Source organism: Tympanuchus pallidicinctus, unplaced genomic scaffold, assembly GCF_026119805.1.
Source record: "Tympanuchus pallidicinctus isolate F22 unplaced genomic scaffold, pur_lepc_1.0 scaffold17, whole genome shotgun sequence".
Taxonomy (NCBI): domain Eukaryota; kingdom Metazoa; phylum Chordata; class Aves; order Galliformes; family Phasianidae; genus Tympanuchus; species Tympanuchus pallidicinctus.
Genome location: NW_026294690.1, coordinates 15,269,451 through 15,294,589, shown reverse-complemented (window position 1 = coordinate 15,294,589; position 25,139 = coordinate 15,269,451). Strand labels below are relative to the sequence as shown.

At 42.6% G+C, this 25,139-nt stretch overlaps 2 protein-coding genes across 6 annotated transcripts in view; one reads left to right on the top strand and one right to left on the bottom strand.

The window, feature by feature from the left end:
* The first annotated feature begins 484 nt into the window (after positions 1 to 484).
* Positions 485 to 5,377, top strand: LOC128078648 (2-epi-5-epi-valiolone synthase-like). The gene is made up of 5 exons (XM_052679037.1): positions 485 to 624; positions 1,840 to 2,473; positions 3,381 to 3,614; positions 4,298 to 4,550; positions 5,277 to 5,377. The coding sequence occupies exons 1-5, from the start codon at positions 485 to 487 to the stop codon at positions 5,375 to 5,377; spliced, it is 1,362 nt and encodes a 453-aa protein (XP_052534997.1).
* Positions 5,378 to 8,847: 3,470 nt separating this feature from the next.
* Positions 8,848 to 25,139, bottom strand: part of MITF (melanocyte inducing transcription factor) — an 88,647-nt gene continuing 72,355 nt past the window's right edge. For 3 of the 5 annotated variants that reach the window (XM_052679258.1, XM_052679261.1, XM_052679260.1), the window contains 6 exons: positions 24,077 to 24,172; positions 19,568 to 19,685; positions 16,693 to 16,767; positions 15,692 to 15,767; positions 14,376 to 14,523; positions 8,848 to 12,781 (listed from right to left, as the gene is read on the bottom strand). In XM_052679258.1, coding sequence (XP_052535218.1) covers positions 12,380 to 12,781; positions 14,376 to 14,523; positions 15,692 to 15,767; positions 16,693 to 16,767; positions 19,568 to 19,685; positions 24,077 to 24,172 — 915 coding nt within the window. In that variant the 3' untranslated portion in view covers positions 8,848 to 12,379. The remainder of the gene's footprint in view (positions 12,782 to 14,375; positions 14,524 to 15,691; positions 15,768 to 16,692; positions 16,768 to 19,567; positions 19,686 to 24,076; positions 24,173 to 25,139) is intronic. The other 2 variants (XM_052679259.1, XM_052679262.1) reach the window with 1 other exon arrangement.

The following is a 25,139-nucleotide window of genomic DNA, read 5'->3' as shown; positions in this document are numbered from 1 at the left end:
TTAAAAGCTGGGAATGGGAGCTCAAAGCAGCCAGTGTCAAACCAATCCCTGCGCTCCCGCTCCCATCTCCCTCTCATAAGAGCAGGTCAGAGCCCCAGAGTCTCCATGCAAAAAGAAAGAAGTTCCTTAACAGCACTGAAGATCACAGAATTTGCTTTCATAAGATCAAATTTGCTGTAGGGCATCATGTTAGGTATTAATCTACAGTCTCCCATTGTACTCCTCCGGCATTATAAAACTAGCTGATTATACAACCCCATCCCAGAGCCTGCACGTGTCTTCAGATGCTCCTCACACTCCTAACTCACGTCTCAGATTAGATAATCTTGGTTTTGTAATTGCTCTCCGTGCCACCTCCCCTTCCAACATCTGGTCACCTGGAGACTTTAAAAAGCACCTCAAAGTCACCAAGCTACGTGAGATCTCTTAGCAGAGGTTTGACTTTCCTAGAAACATGCCAGTGTCAGAAGAGGGTTTTGTGCCGATGGCAGCGGCTGCAGCGCCCGAGGAGCCCCAGCAGACAGACTTCCAACTGGTGCGAGTCAAGAGCACGTGGTGCCGGGTCAAGAAAGGAGAAACCCTTTCTGATCTCGAGGACAAGATCATTCTTTCCGAAGCAAAAATGTAAGTATAGGAGCTCACGTTGCTCCCAGTACATTGGTGATAGGGCTGGACAGCTCTGGCTGTGCAAAGTGTGCTGTGTCCCCAGTGGGATGCACCTCAGCTGAGCTCTCTTTCAACAAGGGAATGGTCAGCTGCAAATTCTCTGCTGTTTTCATACAGCTGAGGGGCTGTGATTGGTGTTGGTTGTGCCATCCAAAGCCAATTCCACCAAGTAACATCCAAAATTGCCATGTCTCTTAAGGGTCACATGCTGGAGATGAATGCAGGTGAAGCAAAACTACAAACTGAAGGCATAAGTTTGTGCATTAAAATGTGCACAGTAATACTTTCAGTAATATTGTGTTTTAAAAGGTCAGAAGAATTTTTTGGAAGGTATAAATCCACACTGCTTTTCTTTAACACTTAAAAGAGTTAGAGTCAGATTCAGAGGGAGTTTGGTATCAAAGAAAGCAAAGTGCCCCCAAGACACCATCCAAGAGGATGCTCAGGCATGTGGAAAGAAATCAGGCATGTGGAGAAACCTGATTATCCAATGAGCCATCCATTCAGAAAACAAACTGAAGTTTCACAGAAACTTTCAATTTTTCTCCATCTGCAGACGAAGAGTCTCATAAAATACACTTCACAGTTTCATTTTGTCCTTTCTTGCTATTATTAAGTAACTCTCAAATCTTCCCTGCTTTCTTTCCCTGTCTAGCAGCACTTCCTTTTTCTATCATGTTTGTTTTGAGAAGCATCAATTCACTTTTACCAATATTTGGTAGAGAACATTCTGTGGAGGTTTGTGTGTGGGTGCGAGAAGGTAGATGGGAGTAAGTCAATTCTTACCATCAAAATCTACCAGGAAGACAAGGTTTCCTTGATAAAATCTTTGAAAATTGTTGAAAATCACTTCTCCTTTCCCTTCTGGGAAGCTGAAATTATTGGTCTGGGGTTTTCTGCTGTTTTGCTGACAGACGAGAACTGGAAGGGAAATTTCTTATTTCTTCAACCCTTATGGTTCCTTTCTGTCGTTGTCACATGGAATTTCATCCATCTGACTTTTCACTTAGATGTGATGAGGTTTATCCATCTTGCGGCCCCACGATTCTGCAGTGCACAGGCAGAGATGCCACGCGTTCCCCACCTTTGGTTACCTCCTTAAACCAGTTCAGACATGCAGGGTATAAAAGAGAAATATAATGATTGCAAGCTATGTTTTCTCATCCTTGCTAGAGGTGAATGTGTCTCTGAAGGTGGGATTTCCTGGACAGTTGAAGCTCCCATCTATTTCTGCTACAAAGTGGTAGAAACAAACAACATTCTGGATCCCTCTAACACTACTCTTCTCTGGGGTCACACCACTGACACCCAGCAACTCGAGCTAACCACTGGTGGCAAAAGGAGGCTGAGGCGCTTTATCGTCATAGATGAAGTCGTGGATGAACTTTATGGCACCAAAGTCCGGCATTACTTTGAAGAGAACAACGTGCAGCACAAAATCCTCGCCCTGCCTACCACAGAAGAGACGAAATCCATGGACCTGGTCTTGAACATCCTGCAAGAAGTTCAGAACTTCAGCATTGACAGGCGAACAGAGCCCATCATTGCCATCGGAGGAGGTGTTTGCCTGGACATTGTGGGGTTAGCTGCTTCCCTCTATAGAAGACGCACCCCTTACATCCGCGTCCCAACCACCCTCCTCTCCTACGTTGATGCCAGTGTGGGAGCAAAGAATGGAGTGAACTTCCTCCAGTGCAAGAACAAGCTTGGGGGCTATACCCCCCCAGTAGCTAGCTTTCTGGATAGATCCTTCATTCAGAGCATTCCCCGGCGACACATCTCCAATGGCCTTGGGGAAATCTTAAAGGTATGAACTCCTGCAACTGCAGCTTTTAAACCTGAAATAATGGTAAGATATTTGTCAGCATCTACAGCATTGTTTAGGCAGCCTCGTGGACTCCAAGGTGGGCCACCAAGTCTGCAATGGTACTTGTAACTCTCTCTATATATCCATATAGTATATTTATATATACATATAGCCATATATCTACATAGCTATATGTGCCTACACAGTTACAGCCACTAAATTTGCTAAATTTTTCCTTTATACACAATGTAAACAAACTCCCAAACTCAAAACCCGACAGACAAAAGGCACAACCAGGTAAGAAGGAGACTGATCCATAGCACATTTAAATGAACTGCTCGCAAACGATTTGAGGCTCATTATTCTGGGGATTAATAATCTGCAAGATCATTCGCACCTACCTCGAGGGGTATGATGATTGGGGTCAATCAATCTCCGACGAGACAAATTCTACTTCTAAAATTACCTGGGAAGTGCACTGTAAATGACTTTATGCCTGAAGAGCTTGGAAAACTTTTGATAAAGCAGAGTTCAAGCTGTTCAAGTGTATTAGAATAAAAGCTCATCAGTAGCATTTTTCTGTGTTTGCACTGTGGGAACTCCCTGAGGATGTCTGGAAACTTTTGGCAGGCATTGGGAAACCCAGTTTCCAATGCGGGAGAGCTGTAATGGCAGAGTCAGAAAGGGAGGAAAAAAATCCTTTCTGAACCCTCATATTCTGTACGTAGCAGTACTTTCCCAACTTTTATTCCCTAAAGAGTAGAATTTGCCCTTGTGCCAAATGCACAGGTATTTCTTTGCTAACATGTAATTACATACAACTGTACTTCACTCTATTGAAACACTCTGTTGTCAGCAGCACATACAAGTAGTTGTTTATGATTACCTCTTCTTTTCTTTAATCTAGATGGCACTCATGAAGCACAAAGGGCTGTTTGACCTGCTCAAGAGCCATGGCAAATACCTGCTGGACACCAAGTTCCAGTCTTACAGTGGCTCTGCCAACCGTGCGGACGCTGCACTGCAGACCACCAGGATTGCCATTGAAACCATGCTGGAGGAGCTGGCTCCCAACCTTTGGGAAGATGACCTGGACAGACTGGTGGATTTTGGTCACCTTATAAGCCCAGAGCTGGAAATGGTGAGTGACAGGCTTCATGCTGCATTACTTCATTTAAAGAAAAAAAAAAAAAAGTCATATCCAAACAGCAACATGAAAACTTGGTGTAAATGTAGCTCAGCCAAACACAATAACTGAACAAACAATGGAAGAGCACCCAATGCAACCAGCCTGGTCCTGCTGGCTCAGGGAATGCATTTTGCTTCCCCATTTCCCTCACAGCCCAGCTGTGTTTTCTATTCACGAAGTTGCTATTGCTTTCTTGCCAAGCACTTACCAAGGCACAGAGGTGACCAGGTTTCAGAGGATCCATTAGAAACCACCTACTAACTATAGGAGTGCAAAGGCACAGAGACCACAGCCCATATTGCTGGGGGGGAAATCGCCACTGAGAAATGAGTGGGGAGATCCAGAGCTTATGCAAAATTCAGAGCTCTTCCCTCCATCCTACTGTGCACTTCATCAGTAATTTGAACAGGAGGAGAATTGGATCCCTGTGGGAGATATAATATGCCATTAATCACATGTAAAAGAGACCATCCTTTGCAAACCATAAATCACAAAGTACTGACCCTCAGAGTACACATGCTACTGCAGCTCAGAGCTGAACGTTAATTTTCATGGGTTCTTCAGGAAATAAGTAGTTATTCAGATACTTGGCAACCCAACCCTTTTCTCCCACCTCCCCTTTGCTCCATTTCCAGAGGGTTTTGCCATCGCTGATGCACGGAGAAGCCGTGACCATTGATATGGCCTTCATGACGTACGTGGCCCACGTGCGGGGGCTGATCACGGCCGATGAGAAGGAGCAGATCATCCAGTGCATGAAGGGCCTGGAGCTGCCCGTGTGGCACGGCGCCTGCAGCTGGGCCCTCATCCAGACGGCGCTGAGGGAGCGCCTGCGGCACGGAGGGGGGCAGCCCCGCATGCCGCTGCCCACCGGCCTCGGCGTGGCAGGTACGAAGCATGGGGATGTGCTGAAGAGCGCGATGGAGGCGTCTGTGATGCTTCCTTGGCATCTCAGCAATCCTGCTGGAAGGCTGAGTCCTCCTGCTTGAGTCCTAGGAATGGACCAAGACCCAGTGGGTCACGTCTGAGGGGAGGCATTCCGGCAGCCCACAGGTCCCTCATAAAGGCAGGCACTGATCTCTGCTCTCTCTGGTTGGGTGTTACGGAAAGGTGGGCACGGCCCCAAGCTGCCGGAGCTCTGGGAGTGCTGGGACATCTCTCTCAGCCCTAGGGTTTGAGTATGGAACCAGGAATTGGATGCATACTGACCTGTTTTGCTTTGCAAACCAACAGCCTAAACACAGTGCTGGGACAGACAAACCATCATACAAGGAAAAAGACCCTTCATTACATTTGAAAATAGTTGTTAAGTTGTCCTTGCTGAAAGGAATTTAATGTCTATAACTAATTCTGGAAAGAAAAACATCTGTTCAGCATCTCAGGTGAGATATTCTTGCCTATAAGACATTAAAAAATCTTAATGCAGAAGCAATGCATAGGACCAGGCTGCAGCCTTACACCCGTACCCAGAATATTTCCACCAACCTGTGCACTCACAAGAAACCAGGCTTTTATAAACTGCTCAGAGGAGCTGCCCTCCTCCTAGCAAACTATCATGAACAAGCAGGAGAAGCTTCCCTGGTTACCCAGCTAACTCCAAGCTTTGTTTTACAGAGATATTCAATGACACCAGCGAGGAGACACTGAAAGGTGCCTACAAGCTGTGGGTTAAGGACTGCAGGACGGTGCTGGAGGAGGAGACAGCCACCCTGTGAGTGCTGCACAGTTTTGCCCAGCATCCTGCCTGCTCCCGGAGCTGCTCAGCTCCACGAGTGGGTGGGCAGGGCTGAATTTAAGGCAGAATGAATACAGCAGCATGAATTTGTGCAGAATTATGAAAGCCTCTGAGCTCTCTGAAGCAAGTATATCAGCCTAGTTTGCCTACTGTGATTGCTGTAGTTGGAAAGGAACTTGTTAGAGTTGTGTTGTGCTCCCAGAGGGATCTCTCACAGTCAAAACAATGCCCATTCTGTAGTTCTTAGTAGCTTTGTGTCTCCTTTGGTAGGAAGTGGGACTTGGTCCCTCCATTGGTTGATCCATGGCCTTGTCCAGCGCTGTCACACTGCTGCCCGTTAGGGCCCTACAGTCAATAGGTGTAGCAGTGGGCTTTTCCCACTGCAGGTGGGAAGGATCACCTGGGGCAGCCAAGAGAAGTCAGGGGACACCCAGTCAGTTTGTCACTTCCGTCTTTGTCACAGCCTCAGTACCACATCAAGGGTCCTGGCAGGCACTGGACAAGCAATGTATCACATGCTGATTGTGGAAAATGTAAAGGCAATGTCATCCTCCTCTCTGGAGGTTGAATCAAAAGAATCACAATCTACAAACAGCCTCTAAATTATTTACAGCGTTATTGTTTGTTTCTTTCTTTCTATCTTATCAGTTTGTGCTGATGTACTGGATTCTGTTTTGCTGAAGCAATAAAAGCTATTAATACTGGACAACTTTTAGAATAATGATTCCATTGCTGCATGCAACACTTGTTGTATATGTGCACATGCTCAAGAGACAGATTGATGAACATCCACTTCATCACTCATTGTGAACACTTAGAGACCTGAAGGCACTTCGGCCCCATGGGAGGCCAACTCTGCACAGCCCAACAGGAAGGAACCCAAAGAGCCACAACTTACATTCCTACCAGAAGCCCAACATCTAAGAGCCATTTGATGCTGGTGATGGGGACACAGCTGTGGGTCACTGCCAGCTGTCCCCATACACAGCTGTAACAACACATCACAGGAGCCAGAGCTCAATTAAGACTGAAAAAAACAACACCAATTATTATTTTATCATCCTCCTCCTGCAGGTGACAGAATACAATCAACCTCTGACACGCTTGGTTGCTTAGCAGCAGACAGCCATGTTTTTAATTACATACTAAAATATGCTAAGAAACATAAAAAGGCTGTGTGACTAATATGTGTATATCTAGAAAGGCATGTGACAGCAACTAAATTGCTTCAGCATCTGATAAAGAGTGCCTCTGCCAGGCTTGTCACTGAAAGATCAGGGAAAGGAGGCAGAAAATATTATTAATAAAGCAGGAGCTTTTTAAAATACACCTCATTGCATGGAATGCATTTGTGTGCGCTCACGTCTAGTATGAATTTATTTGTTTTCATTTATTCAGCTTTAATTCCTGCTTTTCAATTTGAACTATCATCACTATGCCTAGAAATGTCTTATTTTCCCATTACCTTCCATGGTGCATTGCTCCAAGATACAGAAAGTCATGCGGGACCCAGCTGCACTCTGCCCAATGCAAGTTCTTCATAGAGCTGTTTGCACGATATTGCATTGGTGGTGAGAGAGCCTTTGGGGATCCTTTACTACCTGCATGTTCCGAAGCCACTTCTGCTCCGTCTGTTTGCTCTGCAAACTGCTTCTCAGCTGTTCTCCGGGCTCTGGTACATGTTAATGACCAACTGTACAACAGTTATTGCGACTATCAATAGCAGTACTCAATGTACCCTATGTAGAACAGGGTTCAGGCCAGGGATCTGGAACAGATGCAGAAAGAATCTGGCTAAATGTATTTAAATTGGCTGAGCAAACATCTCCGAGCACAGCAGCTGTGGGTCTGCAGGCACTGAGGTGCAGCCAGCATCGTTACTGAGCTCTGAGCCCACTGAAGGAAGCTGCCCCTATTAAAACTGCACACCCACTATTCCCTCTGCTTTAATCAATGTCCAATGTTCCATCCAGATAGGACAGGGGGACACCAGGCAGTCCCTTGGGAGGAAAGTATGACATGGGGATGCAGCACTGCATGGTCCAGCCCTGCAGTTCAGAATCCCAATGCCCACACAGTTGGGCTTCCTTGCTAGCCAGAACCTACCTGTGCTGGCAACTTCATCCATCGTCATCTCCTGTACAGAATTTTTCAGGCTTGTCCAAAGGAAATAAAAGGCTCCTAAGGAGCACTGATGCCATCTTCCACTGGAATAGACTGACCAGCTTCTTACAGCTATTAACCCAGCCAAGTTTTCTTCCTACTCATCTCGCGGCTCTGCAATCCAGCCACAATGCATGAAGATAGCAGAGCTGGTCCCACCACCACCAGCAAGAAATGAACTCCCAAAATACTGACAGAGTTGATTCCATGCAAGCTAAAATACACCAAACTACTCCAACTTAACTCAGAAAAAGCCATCCTGTGTTTGACACCCAAACTGACCATTGCAGAACTACATCACCACATCCTAACAGCGAACTGAACCTCTAAAGGGGCAGCCCTACAAAGCCTGTTGGAAGCACTCGCATCATCTAACTCAAATATCCTCTGCAAAGACTGTGCAGCACTTTTCTGCTTCTTCCTAGCAAAGTCAGGTGGATCGATTTGTTTGCAGATTAAATTAACTTGAGTTAACAAGCATTTTGCGTACCTCAATAGACAACGGATTTTCATGGGGCCAATTTCAAAAGTTCTGTTCATTCTGTTGTAATTATTTCAGGCTCGAAAGCCCTGAGATGACACATTAACTACACCTGCTGCTACAGCAACGTCCACAGAGAAGGCAAGGACTGCACGGTATGAGCACAGCCTGCGGAGGAACAGGACTGGGATGGATGAGAGCAACATCTGCGACAGGAAAGCCACGAGGGTGGAAGACAAAACAAATATTGTCTCCTCATCAGCGCTGGCTGTAGCTCCAGGCGTGACCCAGGAGGCTTTGGGAGTGAGCAGCAGGAAGGCTGTGCAGGGGATGTGGCCCAGCAGCAGTGACAGTGCTGCTGACCCACAGATGTGGGTGTCCCAAGGCATTGCCAAGCCCATGCCTGGCATGTGGGAGCTGGTGGTGGTGGTCTGGGCAGATGGTCCCTTGGGGTAGGAGGCCAAAGAGCCCAGTGAAGGGGACAGACAGAATGACACATGTCCACATTTTGTTCTTTACACTGGGCCACAATTTTGGGTCAATCTGGTAGACAGGTTTTAGAGTTAAACATTGCTTTTAGCATGTATTTCCCAAGCGGGATCTTTTCCATGGCTCCAGCCCCTGGTGCTACAGCAATACACACACAATTGGACAGCCCTGGTGCAGCCAGATCTGCGGGGTGACACCAGGCACATGGAGACTCTCACTGCCAGGCCATGGACACAGGAGCACGGCTGGGACTTCGAACGCACGAAGAAATCAACAAGGTTCACTTACACAGAAAACGAGTGGCTTACACACACGTATGTGAAAAACCAAATGCTTTAATCCATCTATCAAGAACAACAGTTCAAATTATTTCATTGGATACATTAATATTGATCCATAATTTACAGTGCTATGGACCATACACAAATTATTGCTGCAGTCAACAGCAGATGAATATCAACATTACAGTACCAAGCATTATAGCAAGAGGCAGTAATTAATGTCACTTCTTCAAGAAATATAGGTATTTATACTATTATCAACATCAGCTTCCCCCCCAGTGCATTTTATGTCAAACAAATATAAACGTAAGTGCATTATTTTGTGCTTTGTGCTTTCCTTGCGTACCTTTTTTGCTTTTACAGATTGTAAGAGTTAAATATTGCTTTCTAGGCCAAAAGCAGAAAGGAAGAACTCCACGGTGCTCTGCACGTTCCTGGTGGTAGCATAGCTTTGGCAAAGTGAGAACTGGTCAGCACCCCAGCCCCTGGGGCCCAGTGTCACACACAACAATGGCATCAGAGAGGCAGAGGGGCAACAACTGTCCATCTTGCTCCATCTCTGCCTCTAATTGCTGTCTCTGCCCTCTGTTCGGGATCCCCTGTAAAATATCACAGTCACACACATCCCACAATGCACAAAAGGGGAATAACATCACCAAGTACCCGAGAGGTCTGCATCTCCTGGAGATGTCCCCACTGCACAAGGAACGTCGTCTCCACTCAAAAATGAGAAAACTCAGAGGGCTGTGGCCTACAGGAACGGGTGGGGGAACAACAAACTGTCACAGCTGAGTTGTGTGTTACCCCAGAGCAACACAGCACACAGAACACATGGTCCCACTGCTGCTGTCACTGTCACTTTTAGCAAGAAACACAGCTCTCGATACAACAGCGTGGAGTCCTAACTCACCTCCACACAGCACAGAGTCGAAAATTCAGAAGTCAGGGCTGCCACTGAGTACCAGTGGCTTCATGTAAGCATGAAGGGTATTTATATATCACAGTTTAGACTTCAGTTTCTGAATGACCAGCATAGACATCAAACTAAAAGCCTTAATATACTCAGTGGTTTTCAGTTTCTACACCCATGGGAGCACACCCTGATTTCACTGCATAACGCTACAGAACTGCTCCATTTTAAGGTACCGTTTACCATCAGGAAAGGCAACGCAGCCCTGTGTTACAGCCACAATCGTGTCATGTCACAGCCCTGATCTTCACCTGCCACCATTAGAAAACAGCAACACCAGAAGCTCATACCTGTACACTCACCCTGGAGCAGCAAAAACAGAGCACCTCCTGCCCTGAGTACCCAGATGAATGTAGCACATCCTCCCCGGGTCAGAGCTTCACCCACCAAAGGAAAGACACAGTTCCAAAATCTATCTGGGGTGAGGCATCGTTATCACATAACTCCAGATCCTCCTTCAAAAAAGCCACAACCCAGCAGCTGCATCCAGGCTAAGGCAGGGACAGAGCAACCCCCAAAGCACTACCACAGAAAGCTGCAACCCTGCCGAGCCCCGCAACCACTGCTGCCAGCACCAGGGGTCATGGGGCCCGGCACTCCAAGGATGCCTTCGTAGGAAAAATGCTCACCTGAGAGCTCAGCGAGTCCCAGCACAGCTACAGAACTCCCCAGCTACAGTGCTGCCCCATCCCTGTCAATTCACATTGAAGTTCTGAACACCGCAACCGTTGTGACCATGGTTTCCTACAGAGCCTGCCAAACTGGCGCTCAAGTCATTAACTGTTCTGCTATGTTATTTTAGTTTTTTTTTTGTTTGTTTTTTATTCTCTATCATTTCCAGTGTAGCACAAAGGAGAATGGGAAGCTCTTGTTTTCTACACGTAGGCACCACGCCGTACTTCAACCTCCTACAAACAACACCCTTTGCTCTCTCCTCTGTCACACTTCAGTCAGTGCTAGTCGGGGAAGACTACAACTAGAGTTTAAGGCACTTCATTCTGAATGAGATATGCTTGCCTGCCACTTGCAAGTCATTTGTAGGCTGCTATTGAGAAATCCGTTCAACCAGTCTAGCTCCTAACACCATATGTCATCTCTGTAAAACATCTAGGCTTGATATAATACAAGTATAACTACTGTTATTGCATAGGACTACACTTGAGTAGATAATGCACCAAACTACTTTTACAACATTGTTGCATGTTAAAAATTAATAACATTGTTATCAAGTAACAGTTATTTGCAGATACAGTAATTTACTCTTTTTTTTTTCTTTTTTTTTTTCTTTTTTGTCAGCGCCAGTGCTGAAATAAAACACAAATTACTATGACGGGTATATCTACTACATAGTTATGTTTCCAAGCATGTTACTACTTCTTCTGTATCACTAAAAATAAATACGTAAGTTCAGTTTCTCTACAAGTTTTGTTTATTACCTAATCTACATTTGAACTCTACCTTAAACGTGTTTAAAAACATTTTCAAAGTGAGACTGTAATATACAAAATATTCTCAAAATCTCTCTTAAAACACAGAACCCTGCATAAAAGCTTCCTTTCAAGTGTTTACAAAGAACGCAGAAAACTTCCAATGAGTTTTTAAAATGTCAAAAAAGAAATGTTGCAATATTAAGAGGCAAATTCTTACAAAGGAAATACAAACATATTTAAAACGAAAGGCTGAAGGTAACTGAGGAACCCATGCAAATCAGAATAAACTGTACAACGCAATTTAAAAAAAATAAAGCCAATTAGATATGTACAACGTAATGTGCCCAGCTGTTAAAACCTATCAATTATTATCGTCCAAAGAGTGCATACCAACCCATAGTGCTCCTTCCTTGGTTTACTGGTGGCAAGTCATCAATGCCTGTTACAAAACAGAACTAAAATCTAAAAGAAAGTCGTACCGTGATCAAAAGGAAAACCCAAATCAGCTCAGAGCACTCTGAGGAAGAGTCTCACATCTCCCTGCAATTTCTATTTCATTTTCAGCAAGAGCTTTTTATATCACCATCGACACAACGAGGATTTCTTAACACTTTTGTTATTTCTTGTATTCCGAATGGAACAGAGTGGTTTGCTTTTTTTCTTCTCTGAACACTTGTCTATAAGGATCAAAGTTTGAGAGACACTGTATCTTTAAGGCAGCACTATTAAATCAATACAATTACAAAGTGGACTTTTTTGGTATCTTTACATTCTGTAACTTTACATTTTGTCTCCACGTAAATAGGTTGCATTTACAATTCTATGACTCCTCCTTCCCCCCGAATAGAAGCAGACTCGTCATTTGTAATTCTATTGCTTTGAGTAGATTTGACCAGTTCAAAAGTTCTTGTCGAATCCAGTTCACAGATACTGTACATATGCTGTACAATATGATCGGAGGCATTGGTAGTTTTAAAATAGAATATACAAGTTTCTTCACAAAAATTCTAAAAAAAATCCTATATATATAATATATACACACACGCACACACTGGGCTACTGATGAAGCACAAGAAAAAAAAAAATCAAAAAAATTCTACAAAAGGCAAAATATTTAATCTACTGATCAAGAACCAAAGCAGTTTATGAAAGGTGTGCCAAGCTTTTGCTAACAAGCATGATCAGTGTCCTCCATGCTCACGCTGCTCCGCCTGCTACTCGTTTTTGATGCACCAGGAGACACAGAAGAAAGCAGTGGGTCAGTTACTCCTACAGGGGAGAGGGTATCGTCCATCAAGATATCTTCCAGTTTGGATCCCATTTTTGGAGGAACACTGTAAGTGCCAGTTGGTTCAGTCACATTTCCGAGGTTGTCACTGAAGGTGATGGTACCATCAGTGAGATCAAGGGTGGTAGTGCAAGACAGGTCTGTGTGGTGCGGCATGAGGTCTTGGTTGCAGTTGTCCAGCACAGGTTCTTGTTTGATCACCCTGTTGACCATATCAGGGGAGCAAAGGCCTGTGGATGGAACAAGGGACAGTCCATGTGCCCGAGCTTGCATCTCAAGTTCCTGGGAAAGAGGATAAAAGGAGAAGTTAACAATCTGAAAGCAAAATCTGTCATCTGATGATCTTGTGTAACGTGACCTGCAGTTCTCTTTTGTTGGACACAAACTGCTGCCTCCTTTTCTGATAGTAGCAAACATTTGCACATTGTGTACTCCTACCCTGCAGATTTTCATCCAAATAATATTCTCCTGAAGAGGTGGATGAATATTACCAAATACAGGTCCCTCACAGTTCTCAGAACCTACCTCAACGCCCTGCAGAACAAATGCATCCTCCCTCAGGCCCCTTCTAAAACCAGCGTCATGCTTTAGAAGCTTGACACTGGAAGAGCTGAAAAAAAAACTGAAATAGCAGAAACAGAGGCTACGTGCTTTTTAAAAGTTGTATAGGAAAGCAGAGTTTGTCCATATGAGGTGGCTACTTCCTGCTGCAATGCTGCAATGCACGCTTCTCAACCTGAAGCTCTCATAAAGGGGAAAGTGAAGAGGTCAGTCAGAACTGAGCAATATTACTCCTGCACTAAAAATATACAGGAAAGTCATAGAAAGGCTTTGGAGTTCACACAAAGTTTCAAAGAGTCCCAGCTGTATAAGGCTTAAAGCCCACTCTCCCATTTCATCACAAATGCATTTGACTGAAGGCAGATAATGAAATAAGTGCCCTTTTTCAAATATGGCAGTAAGAGAGATGCTTTGCTTCTATTTATGCGTTACGTTAAGCAGTCACAGTCACTGTTGTGATTGCCCTGTTCTTATCACCGAGGCTGATTAACAGCTCTTTCCATTTCCACACTAAGACAACGAGCTCTTAATGGCATGCTGTAGAAACAGAGAAGGTAGAAGCAGCAGCAATTCCACCGGATAATGTGCCAAAATCAAAGTACACAGGAGCTCCCTATTCCACACTCCATCAAAATCAACACAGAAAGGGAAAATACAGACTTCAGGTTATTTGCTGGAAGATATATTTCCCATTATTCAAGGGTTAGTTGTCTTTTTTGTTGTTGTTGTTGTTGTTTTTTTAAACGTTATTTTGATTGAGGAGGGAACCAGAGCACATGGGTAAAGGAAAAGAAGATGAAAGATGCTTAAAAAGTGATCTGACTTAGCTTTGAAATACCACTGCTTGATGTTGCCCTGCAGAAGGGCCATGTTTCTTTATCTTCTCACTCGAGCAAACAGACTGCTCAGTGAAGTACAAAAGCTGTGTTGAAGCTCATGCCAGGCTGTTCTATTTTAAAGCTGTTTGCTGCCACACTTGACCCTCAGGTATTTCTAGCTTCGTTATCTGCTTTGTGGATTAGCTGTGGCTCAGGGCTCTCCTGTAGCCAGCCTGGCATACAGCAATCTGCCTGCAGAGGGCTTCAGCTTTTGTTTGGTGTTTGGTTTTTGTGTGCGTGATTTGTATTTTTTACTTTTGAAAACTAATGGATCCTGCTTTACTGCATAAAAATCCTGCAACCATCTCAGCACTGGTTACCATTAATCAGAATTATGGCTCCCCCAGCCCAAATTCCTACTAACAAGCTTCAGTCACAACTATTTGCAGCCACACACTACAACACCAAGAGAATTCGCACATTATTTATCAGCAAACCTGTATTCTGAGCAGCAGGTGCCTGTTGGCATGTTCCAACTTCTTCTGTCTGTTCTCAAGTTCCTTTGTGCGTTGCTGTTCTCTCTGCAGCTTACGGATGTAGTCCACTGATGCTTTTAGAATAGTTCCCTTATTCCATCGCATATCCCTTTGAAATCAACACAAAAGGAAAAGCTAAGACACTCAGGGAGACTTCATGTGGAAGTCAGTACCTTCATACCAGCAGCTAGGATTACATCCCTCGTTATATAATATTCCTGTCAAGCTGATGAATGCAGAAGGCTTTTGAAATGCGCTAGAGGGGGCCAGAGCACAGCTCTTGCAAGGCAAATCGCAGGGAGCACAGTCCCAGGTGAAGGACGCAGAGCCCAAGCACTGCAGGAGGTTTGGGCTTCCCACAGCCCATGCCCTGTGCTCTGGGAACAGCACTGCACAGAGGGATGAAGTCCTGAGCTCCTTCCCCTTTTCTCTGCACAATCACAGCCAAAAAAAAAAAAAAATAAACCCATAATAGTACTCAAGAAAATCATACTGCTTGCTCTATGGGTGATTGCCTGATTTCAGCTGGGTAATTAAAAGACTGCAAGGGTTCTGGCATTCATAAGAACCATTTATGAGCTGGTGCTCCTGTAGAAAGAGGCACGAGGTCCTCGAGCTTGCAGCAATCTTTCTGATGGCATTGTATCACAGCTGTGTTATAGCAGGAAGAAAAATGTCCAGCACAGCAGAGAATTTGAGAGTTTTAAACTTAACTAAAAACACCAATGTCAGGTTGCAACCTAGGTATGAAGCTCCTCCAGTGAGGGGCACATGGCTCCCATATTGCCTCTCCCACATATTCCCACCTCACACAGAGGTTGCCTGCATCACCTTTTTTCCCCACACTGACTTTTTAAAATAAAGTTTAGTATTGATTATCAGACCAAAGATCCACTTGTAGGATCTTTGTTCTGTAGGCTGATTATACATAATACTGTCTTGCCTAAGAGGAAGCTAAAGAGCCTCTAAGGAAGTAGCTATGAGTTATAAAATAATGGAAGTTCTCCCCCCAAGCCTCAGTGATTCAGATTCAAGTGCTGCTTTTTCAAGCTTTGGAGTGAGAAGGGCTCCTTGCTTTTGAACCAGCATTAGCTAAAAGTTAAGACAAGTCAGTAACACTGAAATTACCTAAAGGAACTACAACCTGCCTGTCTGGGAACTTACCGCAAACAATTATTTGGGTTCTCATGCTTTAAAACTTCTTCCTCTCTCCCCTAAGATTTCTTTTTTCTTTCAACACCTCCCTCCCACAGACCCCTGGGGCACATTATACTTACGGGTCATTTGACTTGGGTATCAAGGTGCCCAATTCTTTTATACGATCATTAATGTTAAATCTTCTTCTTCGTTCAACTTTAGGAAAAACAGCACAAATGTTACAAGCAATATTCACTTAAATACAAAGTAGAAAGCTTTCCATTAAAGAGTTCTTTAAACTCCTTTGCAACTGTTGCCTGAAGCTTAAAATCCAGTAGCGTTGTAATTTATTTTGCTCTCCTATGCATGGACACACTGAAGCAGAAGTTCTATCAGTACTTTAAAAGTGTGGGGCTTTTGAAGTGGCAAATCTAAAAGGAGACTGAAAATATGATGGTTGTTAGCATAGGACTCCAAGAAGGAGGAGAAGTGTACGTTTTCCAAGGGAAAAGTATAACAAAATCCAGAGACAGAAGTTTATACACTCAAGGAAATCCCTAATCCCAAAACTCAAAATATAGAGTTGCTTATATAGAATCAGAATCCTTAGAGTCGGAAGGCACCTCCGAAGGCCATCAAGCCCAACACCCCTGCAGTGAACAGGGACACCACAAAATGTACTCTGTGAGTACACACGTCAAATATCAGTGAGCATACTCAGTGTAACACTATAAACTGACCACATATCTTAAATTTCAGATATTTTTTTAGTCAAATTGTGCAAGATGAATTTGTTAAAAGTAATTGGATTAAATGTTGCTCTCCGTGTCTCTGCTGACAGCAACACCTTTGGGTGCATGCTTTGAAAAAGTCCAAATAAACAGAATCCTACTTCGAATGATACCACTTACTAAATTTTTCTCAAAAAAAAAAAAAAAAAAAAAAAAGTGGAAGTTGAATAATAGTTTTAAGCACATTATCCAAGAGGATTAAAGATATTTTATTAATGGGAATAACATAATGAACCACTACAACTTCACGGAGGACATCATTGGAATATATCAATCTAGCACTTCAATACTTAAAAAAGCCTGAAATATTTACTAAAATTTAAAAGTAAAAAATGAAGAATTCAACTTACTCAAGTTGTGATTGTCTTTCTTTTGCCTCTCCTTAGCCAGCGCTCTTGCTTCTGACTCTGTAGGAAAAATACATGCTGTGCATGTGAATGAAGTAATTAGAATTAAAGCACTTCAAAACACAACACTTCAGTTTGTGAAACATTAGAGAAAGAAGATGGATTGATAATTATCAAATGAATCACTACACCCTCCCCAAGAAGTGAGGAGGGCCTGTAACACAAGCTGTGCTTACTAAAACTCAGTGCTGGTATTCAGCTTAACCTGCAGAGCCTTCTGTTCCCACATTTCCTATGCTGACTTTCATGATGAGAACATTTCCCACGGAGGCCCTGATTCAGCAGGGTATTTGAAGACAACGTGTTGCTGGAATGCAACATACCTTTCTCCTACACTCTCTGTACACACGCAGACAACACACGCACACGCTGAACTAGAGGAACAACATGCTTATTGCATTGCTCCCAGCACAGGATGTGAAGCAGCCAGGAGTCAGAAGCTCTTCTCATTGGAATTGAGACTATGCCCTTTCATGGCAATATGTGCACGTCACCACAACACAGAAGGTGTAACTTAAGTGACTTACTAAAAATGCTGTATTTTCAGTTCTCATTTGATCTTACATTTCTCCAACAATTTCAACTACTTTAACATTTATTCTAATTCATTTTAAGTTTTTGAAAAAGATGACGTGAAATCCTTAAGACTTCATTCAAGTGAGATCCTTTCCTGTACTTTTTTTTTTTTTTTTTTTTTTTAAATGGAATATGAATTAGGTCTCACAATCCACAAAATCTGGTGGCATTTCCCTGGGAGTACTGAAAGTTGGCTACCCCAGCATTCCATGCATTGTAACAAGACATATGCTTCTCAATGAAACGCTCTCAAAGGATCCCAAAAAAGCTTGAAAGAGTAATGACATGTCTTAAAGAAATCTGGGCTTAATCTGACACTGCTACAGGAAAACAGACAAGAGGTTTGTAAGGACAAAACTGATTGAAACTGCACTTGAGGCTGAGCAGGATTCCCATTAAGTGCTTCAATAACTACAGCTGACAACTCACAACAACCACCAACATGAGATGCTGGGATAACAGAATTGATTTTTTCTTTATCATTTTGATGTTCACACACTAGGATGAAGAAAGATTTTTTACAAATGCTAGATTTAAATATTGCAAGCTAGCTCCAATTTAGTTCCTACGGCATTATCAAGAAATAAAGAATCAAAAACTATTCCACACTTCTAAGTGTACAGATTAAACTACAGTTTCTATAGAAAACTTCTGTGGTACATAAGAAGAAATCTCTTACCCAGATTTATGCCTGCAATACCATACAGATATTAAAGTCACTAGTTGTCAGAAAACACTACGAACAGTCAAAGGCTTGGCCAGATCAATGTCAAAGCAACTGCTGTTAAATTTGAGTTTAATTACTAAACTTCTTATAAGTTGAATGTAATCTGCCACCACTTGTTTTGGAAAAAAAAAGAACTCATCTAAACTGTTTCTGTTTACAGGTAAAGGCTGAATGTTGACATTTGACGTTCAGCTCTATTTTGATTAACTGAGGACCTTTCATAAAAACATTTTACCCATTGATTTCTTTTCTTCTTCAGCCTTCTTCACCCAAAGTATTACAGAATCATCTGCAGTGAATCCACCAGACTAGATATCTGGCAAGCTGGGCGCTTAGCTCACAGCCTACAGCTGCCTGGAACTTTTTATAACTGGAGCAATTAAGCTGTGCGTAACGTAGGACCTTAAGTAGATCTCACCACCCCACCCCACCCCCACCCTCCTCCTAACATAGTTTAATATGGTGACCAAGTTTTTCTAACTGCCACAAGTCATTGTGCAGTTAGTGTATCTTCCTTTGGTGCTGAACTCACATTCTGTGCAGTTACATAAACGCAAATATCCACCAGCTCAGAAATGTGGCATTTCCTCCTGAGAAGCTGACTCCTGGGTTATTAAAATGGCTCTATTAAACTAATTCCTGACCAGAACCTGCTTTGCAACTGAGTTAGCTTGTGAGTTTTCACATCAGCATACAGCACAACCTCAGCTGGGCTTAAGAACAACTATTTGTGGATATTAAGGTGATTTTGTAACTGTTTCTACAACAGATCTGTATTTATCTTTTGCAGGCAAGTTTGCTTTGTATATTGTATCCTATGTATGGTTACATCTTTTTATCTACAGGCAAAATAAAACAGTAAAAATAAAATAGGCTTGAGAACATGAAACTTCCCTTCTAATGCTTTAAACTACGTTAATAATGTCCCCATTTTCTCCTCTTAACTCCTGCAGCTTATTCAGATGAGATCAACTTCACTACTGGAAGAAATGACGTGACAAGAACTTCAGAGGACACTTCGTTTTCACCTCAATTTCAAATATTTTTACGTGCCACATTTCACATCACGTAGGACACTGACTGCCAGATTTCACAAGTTATTTGTTCATTGCTGACCCCTAGTAGAAGAAAGCCTCACCATGCTGTATTTCTCAGCATGAATCCCAGAGAGACTTCAGGTGTCAACTTGTTAATTTTTAACACTGAGCAAAGATATAGGCTCAGACTAGGAGTGAGCTCTGCAAGAGTTGCATGCAGGTTTCCTGTGACACGCTTCAAATGAGCAGACCTGACTGCAATAATGAAGAATTTTGTCTTAATTTGTCAAAGTGAACCCACACCGAACAAAAATATACATACACTGTATCACCAGGTAATACATGCTAAGGAACTGGCTGCAAAAGAAAACAGCTTTTCGTCCATATTTTCTTTATTTTAACAGAAATGATGTTCAGGATCACTTGAATTCGAAACAATTACACCATGCCTCCAAGGTGGTATTTGAGATGTATTTACCTGTGAGCTCCCTTTTTATATTAGGGAGATTAGCTGGACAGGAGTTGCTGATGTTAAGTCCTGGAGGAGGCATGCTTTGGTTGCCATAAAGGTCAATCAAATTCCCAGACACTGGTAACTGGAAAAGATAAACAAGGAGAATGATCATTTAGTTTGCCCTTATAAAAAGCTTTGCACGGAAGAAATGAGTTGACCTCTCCTAAGAAATCTGTGCAAACAGAGTTTGCAATAAGGTCAGTAACAGTTATACATAATGCACGGGCATGCGGAATAAACCACCTACATCGGGAGAGCTCTGTTCTCTCTTTCTTTTGAACGTGCAGACATCACTCCTTTTTTTCTTTTAAAGGAAGCACAGCTCAATTGAAGTTACAAAGTCTTAAAAAAGAAGAGGTAACACTGGCTGTCAGTAATGCAGTATTGTTCCCTCTTATCTTTCAGTGTACTTTGCCCTCATCACTTCTCTTGTGCAAAAAATTGGAAAGAGCTTGCAGAAAGCTCTCAGAAGATGCCTTCTTTTTTCCAGCACCATGTGAGTTGATGTGCTTAGCAAGTTGTTACTGCTTGACAGAAGACACTATTCATCAATCACATTCTTCATGAGACTTGAAAGCTCCTTGCACAGAAAACATTTTGTAAGTTTCAAGTCAATTTGCTTTTCACCTTGCTTAACAAAAACCAGCACCAGTTGGAAGAAGATGATTCTGACATTGCGTTTCTTCACTTACTCATTCATTCCGTTATTCGTATTTAGGAGTGTCTGAACAAAGATTTGTGAAGAAACACTAAGAAATCATTCCAATAAGGCTGATCAGAACTCCCCCTTTCCATTCAAATGTAAACCTAAAGAAATTTACATTTATCCTGAGTGGATTATTTTACCTGTCTACTCTTTGTTTTCAAACTAGCTTTTGAGAAGACAGGTGTAAAACATTTTCATATCTTATCTGAGTGGCAACACTTATCTATGCTGTAGAGAAAACCAGTCCCTCTGAGACACTGATCCTGCACTGATTAGACTATTAACTTTACACCCATGTAAATAACTCTGTGGAATACAATGGAGTGAGTCACACATAGACTATTAAACTCCTACTGACGGTCCTTGACAGACCGAGACATAAGAAAATTTATCTACCATTTAGAGCTGCCATAAGAAACAAAGCTGATACACCTTCATTAAAGTACCATTACCTAGAAGACACGCTGAGATTTGTCAAGACAAATCTAAGCAGACAGTGGCCAACTGCAAAAATGAAGTTCTCTGGTTGAACCCTTAGGCATCAGAGGGAAAACGTACCCAAATTCTCACCAAGAGCTATGCTACAAATCCATCAGCTCCCTTAGCTTCTGAATTCAAAACAGAATTGTGTATTAAAAACACAGCAAATAAATCTAAGGTCCCAGCTGTCCTTCATAATGGCCTTTTCTACTTGTGGCACATCTCCATTAATGCCACTGCAACCATAATCTCACTTGCTGCTCTACAAGGCTCACCCTCATATCTTTTGGGCCCTCAATACATCCGTGACAGAGGAGCAGCAACAGCGTCATACAGCCTTCTGACTTGGATATACTTTTTCTATTCATGCTTTTAAGTACAGTGAGAGCACAAAGGACTTGTTTATAGGCCCAGAACTTGACGTTCAGATCAAGACGTGAAATCTAATCAGGAATTTCAGGGGGCAAAAAAAATCCGCTGAAAAAAAAAATGGAAATTAGCATCTCAAACCCTGGGTGAAGCATTCAGATTATAGGGAAACATGGAGAACAATCAAGGTCACCAAGCTGTTTGACTTGATGCAAGATGGACTCTGCCTGCTACAAAAAGTTTGTGATTTCCCCATGCAAGCACCATATTTGTTAACACTGTTAGATTTTTGTGCAAGGTTCTGTAAAGTACTCACTGGAAGGACTCTGTTAGCCAGGATGTAGTGTGTTGTTCCCTTATTTACCTATTAGCACATGCCCAGTGACAGTTTCTGAAATATGACTGCTACTTTTGGGGCTCACCTTCCATTAGGAAGTCACATTTGGAAGTGGAGCAGCATGCACGTGCTAGAAATTATCAGCTGGATGAACAAGCTGCCATTTCAACTCAACGTACACAAGTACTTTATACATTACCTAATGTGACTTAGTAATTGAATTGCTAAGTAGAAAACCCCCTCAGCAAAACCAGTGACCACTCTGTGACACCTTTCAGCACAGAAGCAAAGCTGGTTAACCTGTGACCCAGTACTGAAGTTTACAAATAAATCCATAGGCAGTTTACTGCAATGAGCCCTCTTCAATTAAGAGGTACTTGGAAACGTCCCTCAGCTTGTTCTACACATAAACCCCTGATTTTGCTTATCAATTAAGTACTGTTACCAAATGTAACAAACCAGTCCTTTCATTCTTTGTTGGTTACAGAACAATAGCAGCCTTTGTTGCAGTCTCAGCACAGCTATTTATAGGTTGCATCTCTCTAGACCATTTCCTCTTGATTTTTTTCTACCTCTGCTTAGCTCAGTCTACAGACATCTATTCCTCATTAGTAAAATATTGTGTTTTAAGAGCTAAATCCTATTCCAAAAGAAAAGTGTTTGTTGCATCAGGTTTATTTTTTCCCCAAACCTATTTTCAGAAACATGGCTTTACTTCCACCACTTCAGGACTCGTACCAGGTTAATTCAGGACTGAAATATGATATATACATATATTTTTAATCCAGCAATTTAAGAGTATTAGTATATTTAGTCCCGCTATTACGTATCCTTTCTACACGTCGGCATCACATTAACAATTTCTGAAAGACTAACTAATTTAAGTGGAAAAAGCATAATGCTGCTGTTAGCTAATTCAAATAACTTGAGCACGTCAAGTTTAAAAGTCACTTCAACTTCTTTTAAATGGACCGGCACCTCTTCTAAAAGTGAAAAGGTTGGCAACAGAAAAGAGAAACAATCCGACAGCAAACTTGCATGTGGATTGGTAAAACACAAAGCAAACACGGATCAGGAAGTCTTTATGTTTGCTGTCATACGGCACGAAGGAAAGACGTAGGACTATCCGAAATACTGACTACATGGGCTCCTGGCACTGATTATTCTGTGTTATTCTGGAAGCAAAGAATCACTGCTGAAGTCCCTGTAAAATGAGAAGGGAAGAGAAGCACAAACAAGTTTGAGTTTCCTCTCATTTAATCGGTCCCAATCCAGTGGAACTTCAGAGAAAGAACTGCAGACGAATTCAAACCCTTAGAGAAAATAACGAGCATCTTGAAAATTTTTCCTTTTCATGGGTTTTTAAGTATTCCTCTCAAATGCCTGGACTTATGGTCTTTTGAAGTCATCCTAAATTATAGTATTTCTTTCCAGTAGGACACAGCAGTTATTTCTCAGTCCACTCAAAGAGCACTGTTTAATGAGGGAGGCTGGTGGGTCATTTCCTGTGGTATGTCCCATGCCTCCAAGAGGGCTGTGGGAATCTGTGGGAGCATGGCACTAGGCTACATGACATCAGACAAGTACTGTCAGCAAATGTAAACCTGTGCTGCTAAATTGATGCTATGTGGTGAGCTGTAAATTTTGGCACTAGATAAAAAAAAGAACCAGACGCCAGCACTGGCAGACATCTACTCAGCCAGATCTAACAGCACTTAAGCCGAAGGCAAAAAATTTACTAGAGCTCCCCCCTCCTCCAAAAGATCAAAATAAGATTATGCCAGAAGTACGATTATGTTAATGCTCGCAGCAATGTGAAACAGCAAACAGAAATGGCAACTTGGAGGTAGCATGCCAACCACCCTTGCTCACCAACCTGCACATCTCTGCACTTTTGCCTTTCATCCCAGGCTTCCTACACCCCTTCCTCCCCTGTTCAATTTTTAAGCTTTATTCCTTCACCTCTGACTTGTTTTGAGGAGGTTTTTCTTTGCCTTTTTTTTTTTGTGTGTATGTTAATTTGTTCTTTTCCTGTTTGAATTTTGTACCATGTTTGTCATCACCTAACTAGGGTCTTCACTTGGAATCAGGCTAAGCTAAGAATATGATCTTGAAGCTTCACAGTGGCATGACAACAGGTTTGGACAAGGACGCTAAAATATGCTTAAGTGTAGCATTCAATTTCTTACGTTCACACATGGGACACCAGAGGTTCCTTCCAGGTTTTCTGAAGTCAATTTTGATGTCCATTAACACATCCATTAACATCAGTGGATATAAGCTTATTTCTGTTAGTTCAATTCACTCCCCTGCTATAATCTTCTCACTGGCTAACTTGAATTCGAAATAAGGAAAATAAAATTGTCCTTTGTATTCCTTCTTCCTGACTCCAGCCTGCATTTTTAAACTCATGTTTTTCACTGCAACTGTGTATGTTAACATTCTCAAAGAGAACCTTGCTACAGGCCAGCACGATAACTACTACTAAATTGAGAAAAAGAAGTTGCACTTGTTTTGCGCATTCTCTTCAGGAGCAGCAGCTAGGCTTAACAGGCAAAGCAAAGGGAAAGGACCATTGTACCGTATTTGCCATTTGCAAGGCTGGGTCCATCAAGCCAAGAATTTCTTCATTGTAACTTGACTCCAGACTAATTATGTCATCGATCACATCGTCCATCTGCAGCAGGAAAGGGGAACAATGAAAAAATAAAAGTTACACACAAACAATAAAACTTACAAAATCGTTAACCACCAAGATACAAAGGTCTAACAGAGCACTTCAGCAACGTGCTGATTCTCTGCAGTCTGGGCCAAAGCAGAGGAGGTTTCTGCCACTCTGCTATACTCCAAATCCAATCCCACTATCCAGCCAGGGAGCCAGACCACGACAAAGCTTGAGGCTTCGTGATCGAACCCACCTCTCCAATCAGCAGTTACTAGATTATTATACAAGCTGTTCCTACCAGGAAAAGCACAGAATACTGAGGGCCGTGTGAGTCATACAGAGTGTGAAACACTCTTCCCTGATTTTGCACAAGTCCCAACACTTTCCCATCACCAAACACAGGCCTACGGCTCTGCCTGCCCACCTCTGGTCTCAGCCAAAGTGTGGGGTAAAAACCCATGTACAGACAGCAATGCTTGAGGCCCCAGTACCCTCAGGGGGAAGGAACTAAAACTGAGGCTTGCTGGTGAAAGGCTGCCCTTCTTCAACAGTGGAGTCTATTTGGCATAATATGCCCTCCCAGGAAGCACCATCCAAGAGCAGCTCAGTGATAATTCTATGTGATGCAAGCAATCTTCTGGAAGATTCTTCTGCAACATCCTGCACAGTGTGGAGAAACATCGTCTTCCAAGCACCCACTGAGATGCTCTGAGTTGTCTTACAGAATGCTTATTTCTTTTTTCTTTTTTTTTTTAATGTAGAAAAAGGAGATTAAATGACAGTAAAAAATAAAACAAGCAAAACTGATGATTGAAATAGTAGTTTAGGGGGCTTTCTAATCAGCTCAAGAAGGTATGACCAAGAATGAATAACATTGGCTGGAAGTGAGGGCAAGAAAAGAATCGATATGCACAGTCCATCTGAAGTCTTGCAACTAGAATAAAAAACATTCTGCTCAAAATAATAATTAGAAATAAGA

Excerpts from the sequence above, each read along its gene's own strand:
- LOC128078648 (XM_052679037.1), top strand. The coding sequence starts at position 485 with ATGGCAGCGGCTGCAGCGCCCGAGGAGCCCCAGCAGACAGACTTCCAA. Across the intron at positions 625-1,839 it reads ATTCTTTCCGAAGCAAAAAT|AGGTGAATGTGTCTCTGAAG; the intron begins GTAAGTATAGGA and ends CATCCTTGCTAG. Across the intron at positions 2,474-3,380 it reads GCCTTGGGGAAATCTTAAAG|ATGGCACTCATGAAGCACAA; the intron begins GTATGAACTCCT and ends TCTTTAATCTAG.